The 27401-nt window shown below is 37.9% G+C and overlaps 1 protein-coding gene across 3 annotated transcripts in view; it reads right to left on the minus strand.

Moving 5' to 3' along the window:
- The window catches only part of EPHA7 (EPH receptor A7), a 169471-nt gene that overhangs the window by 33710 nt on the left and 108360 nt on the right, over positions 1-27401 (minus strand). For all 3 annotated transcript variants that reach the window (XM_038395248.2, XM_038395247.2, XM_043510664.1), the window contains exon 6: positions 2478-2602. In XM_038395248.2, the coding sequence (XP_038251176.1) occupies positions 2478-2602 (125 nt within the window). The remainder of the gene's footprint in view (positions 1-2477; positions 2603-27401) is intronic.

Raw genomic sequence — 27401 nt, forward strand, 5'->3', positions numbered from 1 at the left:
GACTATTAACACAGATTTCACTCAGGCAAATTGACATTGATTCCATTTCATAAGGTAAAACAGATTAAAAACTGAATAAGGAGTTCAGGATTTGGAAAAAAATAAAAAATAAAAAAATACCAATATCTATACATAATTATTCATTTTTTAAATACTACACAAACTATATCAGAAACTATAAAATAATTCAAATAGCAACCCATACAAGGCATTTGCTGGGCCAAATTCTCTTTCCGTGTAGCTATGGGCAACTCTGTTGATTTCAATGGCATTTTGCCCAACTATACCAGTGGAGGATTCTGTCCACTGTATTTCAGTATAACAACAAAGCCCTTTTGTTGAAATATAGCTCTTCATATGATGTGTCAGATTTCTTGTACAAGATGTGATAATGCCTTCTCCCATAGTTTGTCCACCCTGTCTTTTGAGTGAGCATGTCAGTTAGTGTAGAAATATTTTTTCATATCTTCCCCAAGAGGAAATCAATCATCTCTAAGCATGGATAGGGATGGTGAAATGTGTGTGTATGTGGGGGGAAGGAGAGGAAAGGGGATGCAGAAGGAGAAGGAAGCAGAAATACCAGGAAATGGTGAATAGTACTGTAAACATCAGTAGAACTTCAGAAGTTCAGAGTTTGGGTTCGAACATAAACTGAGCGTACTTGAACTTTGAAAACCTCTTGAATTTGAGGGGAAAAACTGGGCTAGAAATCTCACAAGAACAGACTTACCTGTGAGATTTCTGGCACTTCCAGTTCCAGCCCTAGCCAGAAATCAGACACGAAGAAACACTTATCAGAACATTTCAGAACCTTTGAAACTTTTGTTTGGTTCTAAAACAAGGTGAAAGTTCAGGAAGTTATATAACTGTGTGACTCTTCCTGTAAGCAAGAGTCAGACACACATTTCAAATTAAAATACATTTATTTGTACATGCATGTGAGCAGTCCCATTGAATTCAAAAGACTACTCACAGATGCAAAGTTTAGTTTCTGAGTGAATATCTGCAAGATCAGATCCTTAGTCTTGAATTCTCATTAATTAATTTAATTTTAATTGATGACTGGCAGATATTTCCCTTATAGCAGTGATTTAATACATTTATTGCCAATCTCCTGTTTGCACAACTCACTAACACCACAAATATATTGAATAAATTATAAAAAACATATTCTCATGAGCCCTATTCACAAAAAGCTAAATGTTTTGTGATTTCATCTAGCATTTTCAGTGTTTTACAAAGACCAATGATGATTTTTATAGGCAAGAAACTATTTAGGATGTAAAAAATAACAATGTTTAATCATTGTTAAACATTTGAAGACTTGTAATTTATTCCAAGATAGAATTTCACTGTTATGTGTCTGTGAAAAAATGAATTAACTTGTAGAAACAGTACAAGTTACAAGCTATAAAAATTGAGGTATGCAGCTCTCTGACAAGTGTTGTAATAAGAGTAATTAAACCAAGTAACTCAGAGTTGTGATCATTCAGCTATCTACCTTTTTACTCTCCATTCTAATCTATATAAAAGTAATCAGACAAGTATATTTGAGTTAGTCAGCACAGAAAACTAGATGAGACATTTGATATTGGATACAATATGGTCTCAATTTTATTGTATGTTACCTAGAAACTTGACATACTCAGCTCTGAAATAAATATAATGATTAGCTTAGATATGGAGTTAAAATACATCCTCAACAGTGATCACAAAAGAGCTCCTTCCTTTATTATATCTTAATTCAGCCTTTTTTTAGAAGCTTTTATAGCATTAATTAATATCTTGCATGCATAGAGCATTTTTTAAAAACAGATTATGGATAAAATCCTGGCCTCAGTGATGTCAATGGCAAAACAACCTTCACCTTCACTGGGGCCAGGAGTTCACGCTACATATACAATTTAACTCCACCCACCATGGAAATGCAACCACTTTCTACCAACACATTATTGAGAGCTTTTAGGGGAGCAAGTGAAAAATAATTCATCCAGCTGAAATTTCAGGGAAAATGGATGAAGATTTGAAGCATCAGGTCTAACATGCCCAATTCTGCAAAAGTGCCATAGGTTATTTTATTAGCAAAAATGATCTGGAGCTTTGTTTTATGTCTGATCTCAACAGCACATTTCCAACAGCCTAGAAGTATTAAAAACAAGGGATAAGAGACAGAAAAGTCACAAGTCTCTTGTAAAAACATTCACAGTCCTGCTTATTGTAATCATATAAAAACAAGCAAAATAAGCATGCTATTGAGTGAATGTTTTCATTTGTGTAATATACAAATACAATATACAGAACCTATCATGATAATAAATTAATGGGATAGGAAGACGGTTATTAAAAATCAACTACATCCTGAAATGATACCAACAGATAATAGCTGGTATAATTACCATGGCATTAAAATTTGCCCATGGAAGAGTGGGATGACATGATGCAAACAGCACATTGTTGTGCATTTCACATGCACTTACTTTCTCGTAATACTTTATTTCATATTCAGTGATGACTCCATTAGGATGTTCTGGTTCCTGCCAGGAAAGCTCCACGCTCCTCTGCATCACTCGCTCTTTCATTACTTCGCTAACTTGCGAGGGAGCTGTTTGGACGAGATGTGTCAATAAACCATGAGCAAATTTGCTGGATGTCTCAAATCAAACGTCACTACCAATCAGTCCCATGCTGTGCCACTTTCATTAAGGTAAAGGAAAGCACCTTTTCATAGCTCACAATTCAAAAGTTAATGAATATTCAAGCAGAACCTTATTACCGTTCATAAACCATAATAGAAATCTAAATTAAAGTGCAAACAGCAATAAGATATCATTGTTCAAGATAGTGCAAAACTGGAATTGATAGGATCAGAATGACAATTAAGCAAATGAATTCTAATTAAGCCAGGAAAGTAGGTTTTCAGATTAATCTCCTGTGGTAAATTAAGAGTCTAAATATTTATTACACGTGTTTTGACAACACATAAAAAAAAAGAAAAGAAAAATTAAGAGAAAGAAACAAAAAGACTATCATATTCAGGCTGATTTCAAACTGCTGCTTCCAGATCCAGTTCAAACAATTGCCAGCAATGTTCTTTCATGACTGCATTTGCTTGGTAGTGAAAACTACATAGTAAACATCACAAACCTGTTTCAATTATAATCCTTTGTTTTCACTCACTCAAAACATTCTGAAACATTTTTCCTTTTGGGGTGAAATTTTCAAGGATTGAACTCAGTGCTTTATGAACGTTTGACAAATTAATTAATACAGTATGTTTTTGTGGAGTGAAGAGGTAAAACAAAACAAAAACAAAACAAACCCCCCCAAACAAGCAAACCAAAAAAACCCCCAAACCCCATACTCTATGTTTTTTCTACTGCACCATTCTTTCGACAAACATGCTACAAAAACCAGGTGAATTTTGGAACTTGAAGCATGGTGAGCAAACAATGTGACACCACAGTCTCTTTGAAAATATATTGGTCAGGTAATAAAGTGATAATTAAGTTATAAGTGATTGAAAAAGTTTTTGCACAAGTCATTTTGATTTTTCTTACAACAGATCCAAGTTCTGGGTAAAAATAATAATTTGTGGATAATCCTGTCTAAGATACTGAAAGGTGGCAGATTTTCTTATTTATTATTAAATGGATCTAGTAACACAAGTGAGCGGTAGATCACGAATGCTTATGCTCAAATAAATTTGTTAGTCTCTAAGGTGATAGAGACTCCTTTTCTTCATCCCACTAATGGATACTTCCAAACGTGTGGAGACAAAAAATTACAACGTGGAATAGAAAACTACCCAAATATAACCACTTCGCAAATGTCAGTTGTATGACATTTTAGCCCTGTTTGATGTTACCTCTTGTCCTTACAACATTCCCATGGTATACCAAGCACAATCAGAGTTGGATCCTACTATTGTTCAAGTCAATGGAAAGGCTACCATTAACTCTAATGGTGCAGGATCAAGTTCATGTAGAGTAAGGTTATTAAGAGGGTCTAATCCTCCTCCCACTGAAATCAACGGTGAGATTCCCACTGTTGTTCTGAGAGTTGGATCAGATCCAGAAAATCTATTCAGAGTAATGGATCCATACATATTAGGAGAAATCAAAATTAGAAATAAAATTGATTTTACCTTTGTCAGACACAGGATCCACTGCTTTGGTCAGATGTCATAATTCATGAGAAGTGACCAACTATATATGGAAAGTAATAAAATAGCAAACAACCACAAAAATAATCACTACCAACAAAGGTAACGGGGTGGCTCTGGGGCACAGAAAAAGAATCACTTAGTAACGCTTTCAGAAGATGGAAATAGTCGGAAATTTAAAAGATGCAGTAAAGACTATTCAACTAGTTCTGAAACTAAAAAAAATATTGTTTTCCAGAAGAATTCCTGCCCCCGCTTTTTTATGCATAAAATTACATAATATGTAAATTTCATTTCTTCTTTAAATATCACAATTTTTCAACCTGAAATCAAGGCACTTAGAACAGACTGAAGGATCTGACATCTAGCATTTGCATCCAAAGAAACTAGCAACTCAGTTTTGCCATTGTTAGAAAAAGCATATATTGACAACCAGGCTTAAAATGTTACCCACCCAAGGTGTTGCATATGCCTGTCAGAATAAGTCTCTAATGGGAGTTTAAAATAACTTTGTGAAAGAAGATAAAAATGAGGAAGATGTAGTAAGTATGCTAACAGGCAGGAGGAATTCCTAATTCCTAAAAAAGGAATTCTGCTTCCATTCACTTGAGCTGAACATGAATACCATGAATTATGACACCCTTCCAAAGGAGCGAGAACAAAGGAGAATATCACTTCTGAGCATGCTCCTTGGCATCTAAGGGTTTTTTTTAGATGAAACCCACACCTTTTATGATATCATAAAGTTTCTCTTCTATTATAGGAGAAGAGGCTGCTGCACAGGGGAAATGGTAAAATTCTCACGGAAATGCACAAAAGTCAAGCCTTAAAAAATGACTGCTTAATATCAGCAACAGGAGAAAATCATCAGTGAAAAAAGTATTGTGTATCCCATGATTTTTAGGAGTTTTCCACAAGTTCTCCTGAATTCTCTAAGATTCTGAAAGTCATAACCCGTTAGTCAGAGAAAAAAAGTTAGCTTTGTTTTCAGATATGCAGATAGTGCATCATTTCACACTGTGATGGCTGTATCTCTAGACAACTAATGGGCCTGATCCTACTGATTTCATTGGATTCAGGCTCTATCCATAAGGAACCCCGAGAAGGTCTGGGGCCTTTTGCTGCAGCAAATGGGCGAACTCTGCTTTCCTTCACCCAAAGCCTAATTTGAACCGCTTCCATTCCAATATTAAGCATGGGCATTTTTCTTCTCTTAATTTAAAGAATATGCAAGTTAAACTCTAACATTTAAGTTAATTCAAAATTAAATGTTGTATAAATATAACGAAAAAGTCAAAATATGCCCAGCATGGCCAAGTTAATGTTGCTCTAGGAAACTCAATTTCTGCATTTCCCAATCTCTTTTTATTTTAATTGCGCATTAGTATACCTTTTAAAATGCAACCTATTTATGTTTCATTAAAGGGCTCAGAGAATCCAGGGAAACAAAGGATTCAAAGCATGCCTGATAATTTTCATTATAACCTATTATGTCATTAGTCAATATAATCAAAGTTGAAGTCCCTTAACATAGGCTGCTGAACTGATAAAATCTTATAACTGTATCACACAAACTTCATGGTTTAGTAGAAGCATTCCAAATCTCTCTCTCTCGATAACTGCATGCTTGGAGTATTTTCACTCTAATTAGTGGCATATACTCCTTTGGTAGCTAAGACTCTGGAATGCAGCAAACCAATTTACTCTGTCTAATTTTCTTTGTGATGATTAACTAGTTGTCTTCTTTGTCTAAATGAGTAGCAACAGCATACTGGCTGAATTTCAGAGGGATCCTTATGTTCCATGTATCATATTCTATTTCATCCAGTAAAATGTTTTCAGGCTGTTAATTTAAAATTTTAGATGTCCAAAACTGTTAATGTTCATACTTATTCAATACAATTATATAGTACTGAGATCATCTGAAATTGTTCTCAATGTTCACTCCCTTTGGTTTTATCTGATTTAATTTTTTCATTCCATTGGTCATCCTATTTATTTTTCTTTTAACCAAGGAAGCAACATGAACAACCCCCTTTGGGATTAGTTAACCTTGCTTATCTGGGGATATTGGGAAACTAGTGTGTGCCATGCATGGCTCCCACTTAACCTCTGGACAAAGCGTACAACAAAAAAGGGATTATTTCATCTTTTCCTTTAGTGAAAAAAATTAAGAGGAGGAAAATTAGATTATTTTGCAAACTTCCAAGTTATATTATAGGTGTGCAAAAGTAGTTTGAGTTGGGAACCTTACTTCCTCTTAACTGGAAGCCCTATTATCTCCTAAGACTGATTTGATTTAAAAGCAAAATAAAATATGTTTTTTTTCCTAGTTAAAGGAAAGACTGTGCTGTGTACTAGTGCTAAAAAAAAGCCACAATCAGTAATTCCCTTGGTGCAAAGTGGTTTCCAGATTGGTGTAGGTGGCCCCAAGACACACTGTAGCTCTGCCTGAAGCCCCTGACATAGAGCAGGGGAAGGTGGGAGGGATGTTGGTAAGGGACTGACTAACCAGAGTGTTCTACCCTCGCTATTCTGGGCTGGCAGAGCAGTTCACTGGTGCCTCTAGGAAACCACTGTGAGTTAGAGCAACAACGTGGGCTGCTCCAACTTTGTCTGGGTGCTGGTCCCAAACTCAACAGGCACAGAGGTGACTTTAAGCCACCTTTACCTGGGCTTTTGGGCTGCATTTTCTGAGCTCTTTGTGTAAGATGCAGCTCAGAATCAGGGTCTCTGCATTTTTTTTCCATTATAATTTTTCTCTCTTGTTCTCTATGGTCATTTTCCCCATAGTCTCTCTCTTTTAATACTATCTGTTTTGTATTCAAGTTTTCATTGATTCCCCCCCACCTCTTTCTGGCTTCTTTGTGATCCTAAAACCCATGCCCAGACACCTCCCCACAGTCTCTCTTGAAGGACGTGAACATTCATTAACAAACCAATAGAATTTTTTAATCCACATTTCTGTGAGTTGAAAATTTGTCAAAGCATGTTAATCCATCCCTGACAGCACTCCCAGTCAGTTAGGAACCTAATGGTAGGGTGGTGTGCTGTGCGCTCTTCAATTCCCAGTGCACCATTGCTCCCAAGAGTCACCATTTCTCAGAATCCAGCTAATTATTTCGATGATGTGCTCTATCGGGGAAGCCATGCTCTTCAGAACACTGTCTGCTACCAACTTTCTTTCTGACATTCCTCACCTCCCGTTTCTTTCCTTTGTGAGGACACAACAACCAGTGCATCAAACTGTCACAGCCTACCAGGGCTGACAGGTGGATGTCCCTACACATGCTGCAGAAGAAAGCACTGATAGCATGCCAGGCACTCAGCACACCCTTTCACCGTTTTTTAAGTGTTTCAAATACACCATTCAGCCCAAGAAAAAATTGATTTTTCACTGGTTTTCAACATCTTAGCCATAGAGAAATATAACTTTGCTGGGCTTTGCTGATAAAGCCTTCAAGTTATATGGATTTCAAGCTGGTCATCATTTCAGATCAGGCTGTAGAAAAAATTAAAACTGAAATGTCAAAAGGAGCAAGATATTCCAAGGAAATACTCTGTTATGGAGAGAACATTGCATTTGGTAGGGCAACATGTTACAACCATCTCCCTAAACCAACCACATGACACATTATTAATAATATATATGAATACTTATAGACAGAAAACAACAGTGTTAGAAACTAATCCTTTACACCCAACTTTTTTTAACACTTTTTTTTAAAAACATGCTACTTGCCCAGGCCTTTAACCTACATCCTGAGCTAAATAAATGTACTTAGTCTCTACAATTCTCAGTCCTAGAATTTTCCTCAATACAATGTGATAACATTTCCAAAGCACAGTGACTGATGTGAAATGAAATGCTTTCCTCTTTATATTAACCTGAAACCAGAATTAAAAAAAAACAAACAAACAACCAAAACAATGTCAGCTGAAAAACTGAAAGTATGGGAAGTTGGAGTTTGCTGTGTATCAGCAAGTAAGGTATTGCATGAGCACTTTTAGTACAAAATCAACTGAAATGCAGCTTTCATAAAAATACTTTGCAAAAGACAGCTACTCAGCCGTTTCTCCAAGATTTGTTAGACTTCAAGTCCCGTACATCAATGCACTGGAACACCAGTCACGGAAACTTTTCATTTGATGTGCTTTGTGAGAAATCTGTCTTGAAATAACATTTCCAGCCAACAAATATACATGTAGAAGTGGAGTTTGCATTAAACAAAACTGCTCAAATCCTTAAGGAAAGAGGGGTTTAATTCTGCAGCTATGGATTATGTGAAGAAGTCCTGTTGAATTGATGACAATAGATACTGCAAAACTGGGGGATCCCTATTACAAAATGATAGTGGATCTGTGGATGCAACTGGGCTTTCCTGATCAGGGTTGCCATAATAAGTAAGTGAACAGAGTTGATATATCCCTTTATTTTATGACAAAAATAAGATACTTGGGACAATTAGGGCTTGATGCTATACTCATTGAGGTCAGTCGCAAAACTCCCATTCGCTTTAATTGTACAGCATCCGAACAGAATTTCTTGTGTGGCTTTTGGCCTTGTATTTTTTTTGCATCCCCAATGTATGCTGCAATTATTCAGAAATGGTAGATTTTTCGTCATGAAGTGTTCAGATCTGTTTTTATATCACTGCAAATATTTATTTTAGGCTACAATAAAATTACATGAAATATTAACAACGCTTTTCTATAAGGGCATGTTGTACCAATTGATGAAGCATTCAGTATTCAGGTATCAGTCCTAAAAATGCAAATCATAAATGGAAGTACCAATCATTCCAGTACCGATAATATATTTATTTAAATAATATCTCTTTCAAATATATATCGCCTATCTGTTTTCTGTGCAGATTATTGTAGACTGGAATTGCTCTGAATTTATACCCATTTTATCTGAGCTCAGTATGTGGCCCACTATATACAGTGCATGCAAAGTCTACGTAGAAAGAAACTGAAATAGGAAAATATTAGGACAGGACTAGATTAGTGGCTCTCAGCCTTTTCAGACTACTGAACCCCTTTCAGGAATCTGATTTGTCTTGCATACCCCCAAGTTTCACTTTACTGAAAAATTACTTGCTTACAACATCAGACGTAAAAATAAAAAAGTTGCACAGAACACTGCTACTGAAAATTTGCTTTCTTTTGCATTTTTACCATATAATTATAAAATAAATCAATTGGAATATAAATATTGTACTTACATTTCCTTATATAGAGAAGTACAAACAAGTCATTGTCTGTATGAAATTTTAGTTTGTATTGACTTCACTGGTGCTTTTTATGTAGCTTGTTGTAAAACTAGGGATGTATCTAGATGAGTTGATGTACCTTCTGGAAGACCTCTGTGTGCCCCCAGTTGAGAACCACTGGACTAGATTATTGTTAGTCCTTTTGTGGCTGTTCAAGGAGGGAATAAAAATCTCCCCATTTCTCCATTATCAATCCTGTGTAAGGACTATAACAAATTACTGTCCCCCCCATGCAACTAGGTAATTTTGGAAGATGGTGCAACTCCACACCATATCTTATGCTAGACTGTAGCTAAATGCCACAATTTAACCCAGAGAGGATATGCCGGCACTGACTTCACAGTCTCTCTGGGTTTACACAGGCATAGCTAAAATTAAATCTTGCCCCATGTCTGCGTGCATTGTATAATTTTATCGGTGTAAATATTTCCCTTATTTGTTTACTAAATTTTCCACAAACATGCAAAGCATTTTCAGGAACAAAGCAAAATAGCCCATGCTCCAGTATGACACTGATGCTCAGCTTCTGACAGTGATCTGGTCTACCTCTTTCTCTAAGAATGTTTGGTTGTTATGAAACATTTGTGTATATTCGTCTTCATGTTTGTGCTAATGTGCCAAAATCACACAGTAATACATACAAAAGTGGCAGTAGAAACCATGGCAGCTCTTAAACTGAATATTTTAAAATAGATGGACAAAAATTTACAGCACTCTCACTTTTGTTACAGCTTATATCTCTGGCCCCCAGTTAAGTCTCCACATGACAAAGCAGCCTGTGATAAAAGGTTATTGAGTACCACTGTATTATGCCATTAGTACCTATTGCTCTGGATCAATGACAGAGAAATTCCCCACTGTGTTTACCAGCTGCAGCCTACAGAAACATATCCAAATAAATCAGTTATTTTACACTAACAACATCCTACAGAGAAGCCACTTTAACTTCTCCTCAGACACACTTTGCTTTCTGGCTCATAAATATAACACTGTGTGCTTACAATGCTCTGTAAGCTGTGGGCAGAGAGGCAACCAGCTCATTGAACCACTTGGGGATTTTTAAGTAGTAGATGGTAAAAGGCAACAAACTCAAGTAATAGCTGACTGCACTACTCCATTACAGCCTTTTCTCATTGTTTTTGTGGTTGAAAAGCTCCTAAATTACCTGCTGATCTATGGGGAATAACAGTAAGAATGGCTGTTTGAATATATCTGCAAATCAATTAAGGAAAAGCTAGGACTCAGAAATAGATTAAAAGGTATCTACATTCTGATCGAATGGCTTTAATTCCCCTTCCACCTCACATATTAGCTAAATATGATCATATTAACACCGTTCTTATTAAAATTATGCAGTTTAAAATTTGCAAGAAATGCCCTTATTTAGTATTGGATGTGCAATAATTTAGTAAATTCCCATCTGTTTGTTATTGCTGATGTATTCAGAATAATTAAAGAGGTTCAATGCTCATTCCTATGATCAAACTCTGTAAGTCAGCCCTGGGATCAGTTATGTGTACTGTCCACAGTGACAAAATTGTGGGACAGAAACCTATAAGGACAAAAGAACAAACAAAACAAAAACTCCAACTTGCAAAAAGACATAAAACAAACAAACAAACAAACAAACAAACAAACAAAACAAAAACAGTTTCTGAAGATAAGAGCTGAATGTTTGTCTGTTAAGTATTTCTGGCCATAATCTGCTCCAAGACCTGTTGTATGAACTTCCCTGTTTCTTTTGCCTAACATCTGGTACAAATAATGTTGGCATCTGTGTGTCCTGTTTTTTTCAAAACTGCTGACATGGGTATCAATCAGCACCAAACTGATGCTGACTTGTGTAACAAGTGACAATATCAATTCCCAAGACATCCACCACTTTTGCTTCCCGAATGAGTTTTGACGTGTCGGGAACAAAGTGGATTCTTACAAATGCGTTAGAATAATAAACTAGCCTTACAACTAACACAGAAAGGCTTTTGTTCTCTAGCAGTGTTTGTTTTCTTCCACAGAAGAAATATTTTTCTATTAATTAGGTTTTTTATTTTTGTTCTGTCTTTTTTTGAGATTCAGCTATTATATTGACTCTTCAAAAGCAAAACATCTGCTTCTGTATTAAAACCCTGACCCAAAGGTCCTGCAATTTATAAAAGTCTCCCAAACACAGAGACATTGTTTTCCCAGTGGGTTACTCATCTACTTTTTGTTTTCTTTCTCTTGCTATTCATCTCTAGTGACAAGTGTCAATTATGGACAAAAGATTGATGGGATGAAAAAATAAAGCATAATTTACAAATCACTTCCTATGGAAGTGGATAGGTGTAATGACAGAGACTGTTTGCTGTAACTGAATTCCTTGCTGCTCTCTACTCAGTCACAAGAAGATGTTAACTTCAAGGATGTTAGTCATGGAAAAATATCTTAATATATGTTGATTTTTACTGTATAGTTGGTAATACCATTCAAGCTTAACTTGTCCACAAACAAGAATAATATTTCTGTAGGGAAATATGATGCCTGACGATTAAAACAATGGTTTCAGAGGCCTGCACACTGGTATGATTATGTTTATTACAGTACGATGTCCAAGTGATACTTGAATACATTCCAATCTCAGAAAAAAACATTTTGTTTCAGACATAGCCAACAAAACCCTGGAGATGAGTGCCATTAAAAAAAATCACTGATCAAATATTAACTACAAAATGTATAAATATTCTATAAAGATATCAATGGAAAACAATAATTAGTACCATGCCACATTCAAGGACATAACTGTATGCTTGGAGAAAAAAAAGTTTTCTTTGCTAGCACTCCTAAAATGTGTACAATTTCTATTCCATCTTTCCAAATTCATTTGAAATGCATTATAATAGCACTGCTAACAGTGAGTACATTTATACAAGCACAGCAGGTGGCAGTCCCAGAGATTACAGTGAGAGTTCCTGGAACAGAGGGCTCGCAAGTATACACTATGGACCTGATTCTCTTCTCCTTTATAAATCAGAAGTAACTCTGCTGAACTTAATGAAGCTACACAGCTATAAAACTGGTGTAAATGAAGCCAGACTGTGAACTCCTTACTGACAAAGATGCAAAGTTAATCACAACAGTAATCCCATTAATGGAAGTGAGATTACCGTTCTGAGTAATTACTCTCTGGTGTGAATAAGGTGATCAGCATCTGGCTTTGTGTCTATGAATGTACAAACCTCCTGATCATTGATAGAAATTCCATTTGATACAATGTTACTTTGATGTATCCTTAAAACAAAATGTTAAATGAAAGTCATTTCAAGCATGAGAATCTTTTTTCCATAAACTATTCCATAAATTAGATCTGGCAAACCGAGACAGAGAAAATGCATTCAATCTTAAAAAAGAATCTCTATTTATAAACAGAATAATAGATATTTCAAAGAGAGAATATATGTATTCCTTTAATAAAGTCATGCCCAAAATATATGCAAATACTTGAAGTTTATTATACTGTCTCAGTTTCCTACAAATCATGTTCAACCAATTATACTGATAAAAATAACGTATTTCCCGGGTTTATGTAACTTTACAAAGGGCTAGTTTATACACTTATACATATATACAGTGGTGTAATGAACACTACGGCGGGGAAGGAGGGGACTTATAAAGTATACTAATGTGTTGTGCATTAATTGATCTGTGTAGACATTGATAGTGAGCACAAAGACTACATCTATACTACGAGATAGGGGTGTGATCCCAGTCTGCATACACATACTCTCACCAGTCCTCATTGCCTGAGGACCAATAGCAGTGTAGGCAAGGTTGTACTGGCAAGGGCAGCATAGCTTAGCTGTGCTGAGTATGTACCCTCTGGTTTCAGGTGGGTTTGCACTTGCCACAGCTTGGCTACAGTACTATTTATATTTGAGCTGGCTGTCTGAGAGTTAGTGCGAGTATGTGCACGTAAGCTGGGAATCACAACCCTACCTCACAACTAGTTTCAAACAGCCTTACACTGAAGTGCACTAGGGAACCTTTAGTGCACACGAGCAGGGTCTACATGGGTCAGTTAGTGCATTTTAGAAATCATACTACAGTAATGTGCATTACTGCACTGTGTAGACAAGCCCTAAAAATTTATCTAGCATAATTTTAAAAGATACTCTTACTGTCAGTGTATCCGACCTTCCTCTTGCATAGACAATACACTACTACTATCTTCAAAAATTCTTAGGTCTCATTGACTTTCAGTGGCTCCTGAGTCACTTAGGTGCTTTTGAAAATGTTACAATATATCATTTCAGTGTACACAGAAGTCTGTTCACTTTCCAGTTTCTGCTTATAACAGAAGTTTACACATGCATTTGCATGATGTAAAAGCATGTACGATTGGGCAGAAATCAGTCATGCCATGAAAGACTTAACTGAATGATTTTAGGGTACTAGGAAATTTTAAAATTGTTAGACACCTCTTATTGGCTACATTTTCCTATGCACTACTGTAGTCTATCATGGATCTGAGAGGAACATAAGCTTACTGCCCAAAGGGTAACTACTTTCTGCAGTTATTCCCCACCAAAGTTGGTGTTGATATACATTACAAAATGTCAGTTGTGCAAATTATAAATCAATTTCCTTTTTTTGATTAGTTCCACTCTAAGCAGAGACAGATTCTGATCTCACCTCAATTATAGACTAGTTCAGTTGCATTGATTTCAATTGAGTTACTCTTCATTTACACCACTGTAAACAAGATCAGATTCAGGCCCTAGAAGTGAAAATGATGCTTTATTGCATGAGTTGCATTTTTTAAAATGAATGAAATATGAAGCATTTCCATGCCATTAAAAATTTAATTATTGCCACTGATCATGAACCTAGATGCATCACTAATCAGCTAGTCTCTCATTTTTCACAACCAGATTAAAATGTCCTTGTGAATTCTGTCAAGGTATGATTATGTTATTATTCTGTAAGTAGTTTTGTCTACAACCTTCACCTATTATCTAGGATTCCCTGCCCTCCTTCAGTACAGAAGATGTTTTTCTGTGTAGACTGTATAAGGATACCAGCTTTCCAAGTACCAACTTTTCACAGAGAGGCCCCAAGGTTACAAAACAGTAATGTGTCTAAAGATACAAAAAAATATATCACAAAAAGTTTGTGTTTACCAGTCATATCAACCAAATAATATTTAATGCTTCCATAATTCTCATCCACAGATTTCAATACGCTTTATGTGGGTGGACATAACAAACATTATTGTCCACATTTAACAGAACTAGAAGCCAGAAAAGTTAAGTGTCTTTTTCAAGACTGTAACTCACAGAAGAGTCAGAAACAGAACCCATGTTGTCTGACTGCTAATCCTGTGCTCTGTCTATGTGACCACACTTCAATGGAATTCCTTTTTTTCACACCAATGTAAGTGAGATCAGGCCCTATATCATAACGAATGCACACACGTGGATAGACTTAAAGTTGCATGGTCAACTATAACTTTTATTTCCTGAATTTGAATTTAAAGTACCAAACTTAATGTTTTCACTGCTGCTCTTTTTATAAAATGGAAAAACAAATTATGATTCCCAATGCAACACAGACTGGCAATAAATATAGTGCATGTTAATTCTTTTCCCTCGGATACATATGTAAAAACCCTGCTTAGAATGTTGCTATGACAAAACACTTCTTTGGCTATTCAGTAATTAAAATGTTCACTGACTCATTACCTCAGGATGCAGTTTTCTATTGAGGCCATCTCTAGCTTTTGCATGAGTCCTGCTGGATTCAGAATTAGAGAGATGGTTATTCAACCACTCATTGAAAGCTTCACTGCATTCAAGGATCGGAAATAATAAAGAAGCAAAAGAATTCACCTTCTGTTCCAATTAACCATCAATGGCTCAATTAATCATAAAATATAACTGATGAGGATAAGGACAAATCTTATTTTAAATCACTTTGAGGGTTTTTTTTAACCCTGTATCCATCCTTTCCTAAGTGAATTAAGGGTTTTGTGAAAAGGTGCATCTGGAGTCTGATAATATTGGGGCATGAAATACTTTGTTCAAATATAAAACAGGTGCCTCCTGGGTAACAACAAAGAGAGCTTCTTACAAATAGGATGTGGGCACACTACCTGGGGTTGGATTATCTGCAGAACTTCCTTTCAGCTTTGGGAAGTTGAGGCACAGCCCAATGAGGCCACAGAATATCTGGGAACCCCAGTGGGGAATGGGAGGGAGGCAGCAAACAAAAGTGCTGGTACCTCCTCGTGGCAGATGTCCAGGGTAGGTACTTTGTATGGAAGGGATATGATTATTGGAGAAAATGGATTGGAAAAGCATTTGAAAGAAAACATTCCTTAAGGGAGCTTACGAAGTGTGGTTCTGAGCTCCCACCTCTGGTACAGCACGGAGCCATCCCCCGTCCTTTTCTAGCCCTCTTAACCTCTTATGAGGAGAGGGTGGCAGGTGCCAAGCCATGGGATGGCTGGGACCAGGTTGGGGATTGTGTGGAAATGATTAAGGACATGATAACCATTTGCACTATGCAATTTATTGCAAGATAAGCCCAGCTATTTTAAGTGAATAATGTTGTGGCCCAATTAAATCACATCTATTGCCTCCTGCCTGTCTTCCAGCATAGATGGACAATGTCACTTTATTCATTCTGCATTCACTCAAGCCTCCACCTTGATTTTTTCTCTCTGAGGTCTCTGGAAACAATTCTCGTCCCTTATACACTAAAACACCCAAAGCCCTGAAAACCCTTTCCATAGGATTTTTAAAAATATATGTACCATAGTATTGTGATTACTGCAGCTTTGTGAGATGTAATGCAAAAAAGCCAAATAATCAGCATAACTAGAGCACATTATCAATTAATATAGGTTAGACTGCAGAAACTCTCCTTACCCCATATAGTGCTGATATTTATCAGAGGAACCTTGCCTATGACTCAAGTGTTTAACAAGTCAAATCGCACACAAACACGATCAATAAAGGACTTCTTTAAAGCTCTAATATTATATAATGGAAATTTCTTTTGAAGAGCTAGCTGTATATGTCCATGGAGGGTTAGCAAACTGTCCCTGCAGACACTGGTAACATTCAGCAGCATGTAATACAGTATTTCACTCAAAGTAGATCTGACTCATTCTATTGGCACAAACATCACATGTATAGCATTAACAATTTTTACAATCTATTTTATAAATACTATGTTTTGTTTTCCTTTCTAGAACTGTCTTCTCCTTTCCTTTGTTGTGAACATTTTTGCTTGTCATCTTAGTCTATGACAGTTTGATGGTTATTACCTTAAGACATTGCAGGTGTTTTTTAGTGCTTTTCAGGGAACAATCTAATTACCTAACGCATTTAACACATTAACAGAGAGTTACTTTCAAAGGTTATCCACAAAGGAATACAGTCCCCAGGGTGAAAACATCAATAAAAACAAATGGCATAGTAGTGTATTTAAAATTCTTTTTAAATTACAGTAATATAATTTTTAAAAAGATGAAATAAAGAATAATGTAATCAATAGAACTTTAAAACTATGGTATTGTCACAAATAAATAAATGGAACAAACTGAGAGTCTATTTATTACTGAAATGACAGGTGGATCAACTGTGTTACCATTTCTTTGCAGTCCAGATTGCCCGGCTGTCACTAATTATCCATACAGTGGCATAATTTCAGGAATGCTGTTTATGACTAGAGCGGCACCCTTTGCTCCACTCATTCTTGTTAAAAGAGTAAATCTCTTTTTCTCTTTTCCCTCTCTGATTAATTTCAAATAAGAACTGACTTCATAGCTTCGAGATTAAAATGTCACTAAGGGCCTGGAACCAGAGACTTAGTCCACTGACTTCCACCGGTGTTGTATGAGGATGTTCATCTTTCTCCTTCCCCAGAAAAATGAGAACAAGATGGAAGAAGATATTGACATAGCTCCTACTCTCTCTCTCTCTCTCTCCTCCCTTTCCTGTGACTCTCTAATAGGATGCTTCTGGATTCCTTGCAACTCTATAAGTCCATCCTTGATCCCTCCCCTGTTTACTTTTCCTTTACTGAATTGCATGCATTATTTCTAGCCACCTCTGTGTGGTTCTTGAGCCACTGACCACCTGAGCATGTGAAATTTAAGTTGTCTGCATGTTGCACTCTGAGATTTAACAGCAGAGAGCATGGAATTTTAATTTGGTGACAGTAGGGCCCAGCTGAGAGACTGAATCCCACCGATGCCATTACATGAAGTGAGAAGAAAGATCTTAGGCTTCACCCCTGTTGAGGAATTGTCGGAGGGGGGGTTTAGCAGGGTGGACACCTGCTCAGGCCCAGAAGGCCCAGAAAGGCAGCGGGGCCGATTGGGGAAGCAGCCTCAACTAGGGTCCATGCCCCAATCAGGGCCTAGCAGGCTCTATAAAAGCTGTGAGCCAGAAGCCCAGAGAAAGTCTCTCTCTGCCTTGAGAGAGAGAGAGAAGGGCCTGGCTGCAGGGGCTTAACCAAGTATCTGGAGGGGAGCAGGGCTGGGGATAAGCCAAGGGAGCTGGGGAGCTCCGGCCTCGGAAAGCCACAGGCTGCGGGCCTGGTAAGGCCTATTAGGTATGAGGGTTGCAGGGGCAGCCATGGGTAGGCAGAGGCAGCAGCTCCAAACCTTGCCTGTGATGAGTGGCTCATACTGCAGTCTGTCCCAGGGCGCGCGGGCTAGCTGGTGACTGGCAGGAGCCTATGACTGAGGCGAGGTAGGGATAGTGGGTGGGGGGTTCCCCTGGGAGGGGGAGACCCAGAACTGTGGGGTACTGCCAGGGGGCAGAACCCAGTGAAAGGGACACCGGGGTCCTGGGAGGGACACGGGAGCCAGCAGCAAGGCGAGACACAGGCCTGAAGAGAGCGCTCCAGAAGCTGGAATGCTAATTCCTGAGACGACCAGCAGGAGGCGCCACTGGAGAATCTGCGCCCAGTTACCGTGGCGAAAGAGAGTCATGAGTCTCCGCTCATCCTGCTTTATCAAGAAGAAAAGGAGGAATGCATCCGATGAAGTGAGCTGTAGCTCACGAAAGCTTATGCTCAAATAAATTTGTTAGTCTCTAAGGTGCCACAAGTACTCCTTTTCTTTTTTGCGAATACAGACTAACACGGCTGCTACTCCGAAACCTGCTCTATCAAGGTAACTCTACAGGGAAAGGAGTCCTTTGCCCTACGCCAAACTGACTGCAAGAAGGGGAAGAGGAGGCCCAAGCTACAGTATCAAACAGAGAAGTGGAAAAGTGTAGTCCTGGTTCTCCTCCAGTTCGACTGCAGAAGAGAAAGGCAATGAGCGAAGTGAGAGAAGAGTCCAGAAGTCAAGCCAAATGAGAACAGGCAGCCAGTGCTGTTGGGCAGGTCATTGCAGAGAGGGTTTCCAAAAGAGACTAATTTGCACAGCCTCCATCCAAACTGAACTCTATCATTGTTTTTCACCTGCTCTCACTTGAACTCATCATTTCCATTTAAAATCTCACTGCACTCCTCAAAGCCTGGGAACCATCTTTTCAGTAACTGCAATATCATTCTGAGCCTAGCTACTCAGAGGTGATCTATGGCAGTGTTTCTCAATCTTTTTGATACCAGGGACTGGCTTGCTGCCTTCCCAAACTGTGTCAGGAAGATCTCAGGGACCGGTGCCTGTCCACAGACCAGTCATTGAGAGACACGGGAGGTATATGCCAGCATTCCAGAAGAAAAATGAAGATAGTGTGTACTGGTGAAAAGGAGGCAGGCTCTGAGGCAGGAGTCTCTGCCAAGTGCTAAAAAACAAATTCTGGTCTTTTAATCATTGGAATCAGCCAACCCAGCCTTAAACCATAGATTGAAAAGGCTGAATTACACATATGGTATGAAATGATAATCCTAAAAAAATTGAATTTTGTATCCCTTCTTGTTTTCCTGTCTGTCCCATCTCTGTTTGTTCTATGCTGAATCTGTCTTTTCTTCACGTTTTTTTTTCAGTCTCAAAGGCTTTGTTTTTTTCCCCCAAATTCGTTTTCTGTAATTTTCAAGCTTTTAATTTAATTTGTTCTCTAAAACCATTGCACTCTGTTTGTGACATGCTTTTCTTTATTGATTTGGACACTCTACCTTTATTTTTAACTTTCTATGTTACTTTGCTTTTGTATTTGTGTTCTCTTAATAGCCCTAGTTGAGACAGAAAAAATCAAGTAAGTACCAGGACATTTTTTGACTCAAACTTCCAGCACAACGGAGATAACAAAATGTGCTTCCGTACAAGACATACTGCTTGACTCTCTTTTTATATATACACACATACATATATATATATATACATATATATATATATATATATATATATATATATATATATATATTTATATATACACACACACACACACACACATATATACACACATATATATAATTTACTTTTCATTTAGTTTAGGATTGGCCAATCTGATTCATTGAAATATCAACCAGGCATGGAACTTTGTTCTTCTGTTCTGTTTTATATTGCTTTCTGGCAAAAATAATCACAGCTACTAATGACTTTGTGCTTTGGTGACAAAGAAAATGGTGTAAAACTAATAATCTTTTTAGTCCTTACATCCCTGTTGAAATAATGACAAAATAGTTTATTTGTAAGGGTTGCCTGACATCTCTATTGCCAAGGCTTTGATTTCAGCAATTCACAAGAGAAGATCTGTAGTTCTGATATCCTGGGAAACATCACTAGCTTTCTGAGGTGGAAGATTGTGTGTCTGTTGCACAGTAGGGACATTTCTTAGGAGAATCCATGATAGGATCTGCCCCCATCCCACTCAGGTAGAGCCAATTAGGTGAACCTGCAGAACATGCTCTACCTGGAGAAGTGGTGCTTAAGAAGGTGAAGCTGGCCACAGACTGCGTGAGATAGTCCTTAAGAAAGGACACTTTGGCAAGTGGACCTGAAGAAAACAATCTGTCAGGACTATAATCTGGCATTGACTTCTACAACCTTGTCCCTACAAGTCCATTCAAAATGCAGATGCATCTTTGTGGCTCTTCATCCTGACAGTGACATCCTTCTTTTTGCGTCCCTTCATTGGCTCCCCCTTTTTCAACATATCAAACACAATACTCATCTTTGCCTTGGTGATTAAAGACTCTACTTTACCTTCTTTGACAGTGTCTAAAGAATCTTGTTACTACAAGAAGAAGATAAAGTTAGCCTACGACCCACTTCCTTATGAATAGAACAATGGTCAATATTAACCATTCAGTTTTTACCCTCAGTCGTCACACAAGATTATTCTTGTTATTTCCTATTACAGACACAATCCTGCTCCCACTGAAGTCACTGGCAGTTTTGCCAAGTGTAGGAAAACAGTGATGAGATATCTCGGATATCTGTGTGGTAACTGTGTAAATAGCATCTGTTGATGGCAACCATTATAATTCTCTGTATTAGTCAAAAAAGAAGGCACTGTCTTTTGATTCCATATGAATTGGATGCCCTAGGGAGTAGGGGAAGGTTATCTGGGATGTGGTCTCTGCTACTTATCTGCTTATGTTAGAATGGCTAGGTTGACTGTGGCCCTTGTACTCTTGCCTTTCCCATTATGCAGACTTAAAGCAGAACCTCAGTTCATGTAAATAGCTCCAATAAGTACTATACATTAATTTACATATATGTATTCCTAATGTGTGTGAAAGACTGATCTATTTTAAGTACAGGAGCCAAATTCTGTTCTGTTATACTAGTGCAACTTTACTGACAGAGTAACTGAGACCAGAATATTGCTCCACCCCAGACAGATGCTGTGATTAAGGGAGATTTTTTTCTTCATTATAATTTCAATTAGAATACAAAAAAAAATCCGTTTAGGTGTTCTTCATCTCTTTGAATTTAATCCAGTTTCTCATCATTAACAATATATGTGATAAATACATATGCTGAAATGTTAAAGTGGTCTTTGAGAGCAGAGCTACATTAATGGATCTGTATTCTTCTATAACCACAAAGAAAGACAATTGCTAAATACATTTTAAAAAAAGTTACCAAAAGCTATAAGGACTTTATTCTATTTTAGAAGAAAAACATATATTGATAATTATAGCACGATAAAACAAGAGTATTGTCATAATAAACTTGCATAACACTGAAACTGGCAAATAGGTTAACTGTCAAAAATCTTTATAAATACTATTTAAATATTTCCTGTTTTAGCCAAAAATAGAGATACAAGCAATGATACCACTGCATTTCTTGTAGTAAACTTGTTTGTGGACAAATTATAAATCATTGTTATGAATATTTATCTGGCAATTATTACTGCTCACTGTATCCAGAAATCTCAAAATAGGTCACCAACCAGAACAGTTAAAAGCAATAACTTTTCTAGAAAAGACAAGTATATTTCTGTGGTCTTGTCTATGATGATGTTATCCTCCAGGCTGGTAAATGCATCAGTTTAAATCCTTCAGAGAAATGACATTTTTGCTTTCCTAGTTCTATGTGGATATGTTAAATCAAACATTTCTGACCCACAATGCTTCACATCACAGATATGCGATGTGTGACAAAGTTCCTCCTCTGCCTTGGTGGGTCCTGCGCTTTTTGGCGGATTTGCTCACCTCAGAGGTTCATGGCAGCCCTCAGTTTGACTGCTTCTGCTAGAGGCTGAAACCTGCCATTCACTCATTTAACCTCAACACTGGCCAGCATGGGGGAAATAGAGAACAATCTCCACAGTCTCTGTTGTCCCACCTAGTGGGTCGGGGACAGGCCAGATCCCTTTCCAAATTAGGTGTTCCCTTCTGGCATTGCTCACAGACCAGGTCAGCTCCTCCTGTGTCCGATCAGGAGTTGGAGGGATGGTGGGAACCCTGGCCCACCCTTTATACCAGGTTCCAGCTCCGGGCCCTGTGGATAGCAGCTGTCTATGTCTCCTGTATCAGCTGCATGACAGCTACAGCTAAAACTCCCTGGGCTACTTCCCCATGGCCTCACCCCGAAACACCTTCTTTATCCTCACCGCAGGATCTTCCTCCTGAAGCCTGATCACGCTTGTACTTCTCAGTCCTCCAGCAGCATGCCTTCTCACTCTCTGCTCCTTGCATACCCTCCCCTAACTAATGGGAGGTCCTTTTTAAACAAGGTGTCCTGATTAGTCTGCCTGCCATAATTGATTCTAGTATGTTCTTAATTGGCTCCAGGTGTCTTAATTAGCTTGTCTGTCTTAATTGGTTCTAGCAGGTTCCTGATTGCTCTAGTGCAGCCCCTGCTCTGGTCACTCAGGGAACAGAAAACTATTCATCCAGTGGCCAGCATATTTGCTTTTTACCAGACTCCTGTACCCCACTGGTTTGGGTCTGTCACAGATGATATAGGTGATCAAGGCTGGTTCAAGTAAATCAGTGACTACCTGGAAAGCCATTTGATTGGTGCTCCCCGCAGCAAGGCCTAAAATTTGTCTCACCGACTCCAATTTTTCTGCTGTATACGCTGAAGGGAATCAGTACCATGGAAAACGATAAGAAAGGAGGCAATATGTACTTAACTATGGGATGGAGATTTCCTTTTAAAATGGTGAAAGGAAAAGTGGGGAACTTGTGATGTACTCCAGACAGTGGCATAACAGAGGGATATATCCTAATTACTCAGGGAACTCAAGAAATAAGAAGCATAAAGCTCATCTTCCCCATGCAGCATGAGCAGTAAATAAGACACTTGCACTTCAGCGTGTCCCTGGTGAGGGATAGCACTGTTACTTAGTCTTACTATCTTTGGGTCAGATACCTTTTTATTATTATTATGTTGCTTATACGTCTACACAATGCCTGGCATAATGAGGTCTGGAACCCGACAGAAGACTCAACCACACAAGCAACATATATCCAATAACTAATAATGAAGGATGCCTAATCATGAACTTGGATTCTCCCTCTATGTAAGACTGGCAGCGTGGTCTGATTTGGCCTTGCAGACGTGTGATATTTTCATTGGCACTTCCAAACGCAAGGTGAAGAAGTTGCTTTTCAAACCACATTTCCATGGATTTAAAGAGGCACATTCAAAGCAGAATAAGTAACAGACTTAAACAAATCTGTTTATTTTTACCAGTTTTGGACAACTCTTCTTCCCACTTAGTCAATTTATCAAGGATATCTGTGCTGAAACAAGACAGTCTACATCTCTTCCCATCTTTTTTAGCAGGACTTGAGCCTGCAGTGCAATCTCTAACCTGATTTGTGATATTACATTAATTTTCATAGCAAGAGACCACCATGAAAACTTGATTCTGACTATCTTGAAGGATCAGTCAGTAGGAGATGGGTTGTGGGAGGAAAAGCACTTATTCAAACAAAAATACCTGAAATAAATGTAAATGGAGTGGAGAAAAGGACAATTATTAGTCAGTTGAAATGGTTCCAATACAAGTGTGCTTTTCTAAATTTTACACCCCTATGAAAGATTTTTTAAACTGTTATGCCTTTGGGATAAGTCTGCCATATGTTTGCATTTGGTATAAATAGGCAAAACAGTTGTGTAACGGACTCTACTAGTACACTCTTCTATCTTACTCTACCATCCACAAAAACAGGTGACCAACAACATAGGTGGTAACCTAGAGCCAAATATTGGTCTGATTATTATTAATAATGGTTATTTGTTTCTAGTAGATCCTACGTGCTATGCATTGTACAAACAAAAAAGAAGGCAAGGTCCCACCACATGTGTACTATTTATTATGATTTACTACTCTATGTATGCCAGACAGAGTCCATGAATGTCAACATAAGCGGTAAATAAAGTAGGGCTCCACAAAAGGTATTCCACATGAATTACATGGAGTTTTCAAAGGCTCATGACTCTGCCAAAGCAAAGAAAAATTTCACCAAAATAATCATGGATATGTCACCTTAGTCATGGTTATTTTCCAGACCAATTTCAACTTTCTATCACCAAGTAATTTTGGTGCCAGAGCTATTCAAATAATATTGCAAGATTATTTTTTTAAAGCTGAAGAGTGTATTTTTCCTCACTCACTCTTTTTATATCTCCAAATAGCTGAAACATTTCCCCTTAAACAGTCAAGTCCCTTCTTTCTTAAAGAAAAAAACAAATAAAAACTTACCTTTGGTCAGAGACCTGGTCTGGAAATTACAGCCATAGAAGTTTATTAAAGAAAATTATTAATTTTAATTATTACATACATATAAACAATAACACTGTAAATAAACAATAGATTCATAGATACTAAGGTCAGAAGGGACCATTCTGATCATCTAGTCTGACCTCCTGCACAGCGCAGGCCACAGAATCTCACCCACCCACTCCTATGAAAAACCTCACCCATGTCTGAGAACCTCATCCATGTCTGAGGTGTATGTTTCCTTTTCATTTTAGTGTAAACAAACTGTAGTGACAGAAATCCCTAGCATTATGCACTCAAAGAAATGCTTCAAGATCTTTGATACCAAACCGTCTGACTGGAGAATGCAGTTGCACCCAGGACTGTCTCGCAGCTCACCTTTGGGCCATACCCCACAATTTGCCCTAGCATAGCCATGGAACCAAACATGTTTCACACAGGTGTGGCTTTATACAGTCGTTTCAGTTGTTGTTTATGATCAGCTTAGTTATGAGTCTTCATTTTGGGGTCTGATCCTGCAGCACTTACACAAACCGCTTGTCCCATTGACTTCATCTGAGTCATGGCTGGATTAAGCCTCTGTTTTTTATTATATTCCTTTATTACTTTATTTTATTCCTTCTGTACTAAATAACTAGATTTGTTATTGGCTACTAATCAAATGACAAAACTGTCTAAAAATTATGGGTTTCTTAGTTGATGAGCTTTATTTGTTAATATGAAAGGTCACTGAAAGGAAGGGGTTAAAGTAAAACAGGAGCCATCCACACACTGCAAGGCAAAATAATCAATCTTAAAAACACAGAGCATTTCTTGTTAAAAATGAATGATTCTCTTCATGATCGTATGGGGAGATTTCAATTTTAGACACAGCCCTGAGCAGGGGGGTAGTGTGTAAACTGCAGCCCTCAAGAAGTAGACCTAGAAGGCACTATTACTCAGACAAATCCCTCTGAGTCACAACTTCTCTCCTGCTTTCTCCTAGCTCAAAGGTGGAGGTTGTAGAAATTTACTTCTGGCCTACACAAACAATAAATTACTAACCACACTGGTGTGGTCTTAGGCACACTATATTCATACCCTACACCCTGCTGCAATAATATTTGTGCAAAATATGCCTTGTGGGGTATATGAACGCTAACACCACACTGATTATTAATATCCTTGTAAAATGTATGTGTTAACATTATATATGAAGTTATGAATTCTATCTGTATGATGTTTATGTTTAAGAACAGCCTAGCATAGGTAAAGGTGATGAACAGGTCTGTCCTAGTCAAAGGAATAGTAGTTTACCCCAATTTACATATTAGCCATAAATAAAGCCATCAAGCTAAACTGGCAAGTGTTATTCGATCCTCAACTGGAGAAACAGAGAATTACCATGGCTCCTGCACCCCAGAGAGACATAGGAGACTGAGTCCCCAAGAGGCCTTCCTGACCTGTAGACAAAGAATATAAGAAACAGAGAGAATCTCCAGCTTGCTCCTTTACCTTGTGAGACAAAGGAACCAAGTGACTTGGTCTCTGTGATGTGTCCAGGCCAAGCTAGTTAGCAAATGCTGGGAAAGACTGTGGATGAGAGAAACACTCTTGAACGAACTCTATCTTGCTAGATTAAGACTTAGTCTTTTAGATGCGTTTTCGCTTTGATTTGCTTGTAACCATTTCTATCTTTGTCTCCTTTACTTGGTGTAATTAATTCATGTTCTTTTGTTAATGAACTTGTTTTGCTTTCATTATAAATCATCATCACTGTGTAAGTTCAGTAAAGTGTGAGCTTCAGAAAGCTGACAGCATGGAGAGTTATACTGTCTTTGTAAAGGTAGTGAACCTAATATTTTCTTTGTGAGAGTCCAGTGAGAGGGACAGGTCCTTGCAGTAGGATGATTTTGGGATGAATTCAGGGCAGAAAGTATACTAAAGTCAGCTGCAAAGAGTAACCAGATTGGGCAAAGCCAAGGTGAGGCTTATGAGGTGTTGGGGTCAGAGATCTGGCCTGAAGGTGCACAGCCACAAGACACCCCAGGTTACAAGGCAGATGGTGACCAAACCCCTTACTGGCCTGTGTGAACCCCAAACATCACAGTTGTTCCCACCTGCAACTACCCTGCTTTGGCCCAGTAGCATGGGGCAGTGAGTGGAGTGGGGTGGAGTAAAGAGTAGAGGCTACTCCCATTCCCTGCCCTACTGCACCCATCTGTCCCAGGAAGGACATAAGTAAGCATGTGGCCTAAATGCCCAAGACACAGATAGCCTGTATAGCGGGCCTAAAATGAATGGTTCTTCCCTCTTACTCTCTGGCATGGGCATGTCATGTAAATCACAATATACCCTTAAAAATACAGCGGGCTATAACTCAGCAAAAGCATTCTCCTGTTTTCACTTCATTCACACACATTAATTGTTTTACATTTTCATTATTTCTGCTAGCCCTCCATAATACAAACAGTACTGTAAGGGAGGGTAATCTGATGCAATGTACATTTTCAGCATGGAATAATAACTAAAAAATACTGAAACACATTATGTCCATCTTATGTTTATTCTGTGCTCCTCCCATGGGATCACACTAACCAACTTAAACAAATAGTACACAATTATTATTTAGGCTGACTGCTGTAAAAATATATTCACAGTGTTGACTAGTTTTATGGTGCTATCTTTAATGAGATCATAATATCTATCCTATTGATTTATATACTTTGAGATGAAGGGAATGAAAGAGGATTTGAAAAGAGGGAGAGGACACTATTCTCAGGAAAATATTGAAATCCTCTCCTTAGCTCTTGAATTTCAATATTACTTTCTTATGAATATAGACTTTTTGGTAGGTTC

The sequence above is a fragment of the Dermochelys coriacea genome, chromosome 3 (assembly GCF_009764565.3).
Source record: "Dermochelys coriacea isolate rDerCor1 chromosome 3, rDerCor1.pri.v4, whole genome shotgun sequence".
Lineage (NCBI taxonomy): Eukaryota > Metazoa > Chordata > Testudines > Dermochelyidae > Dermochelys > Dermochelys coriacea.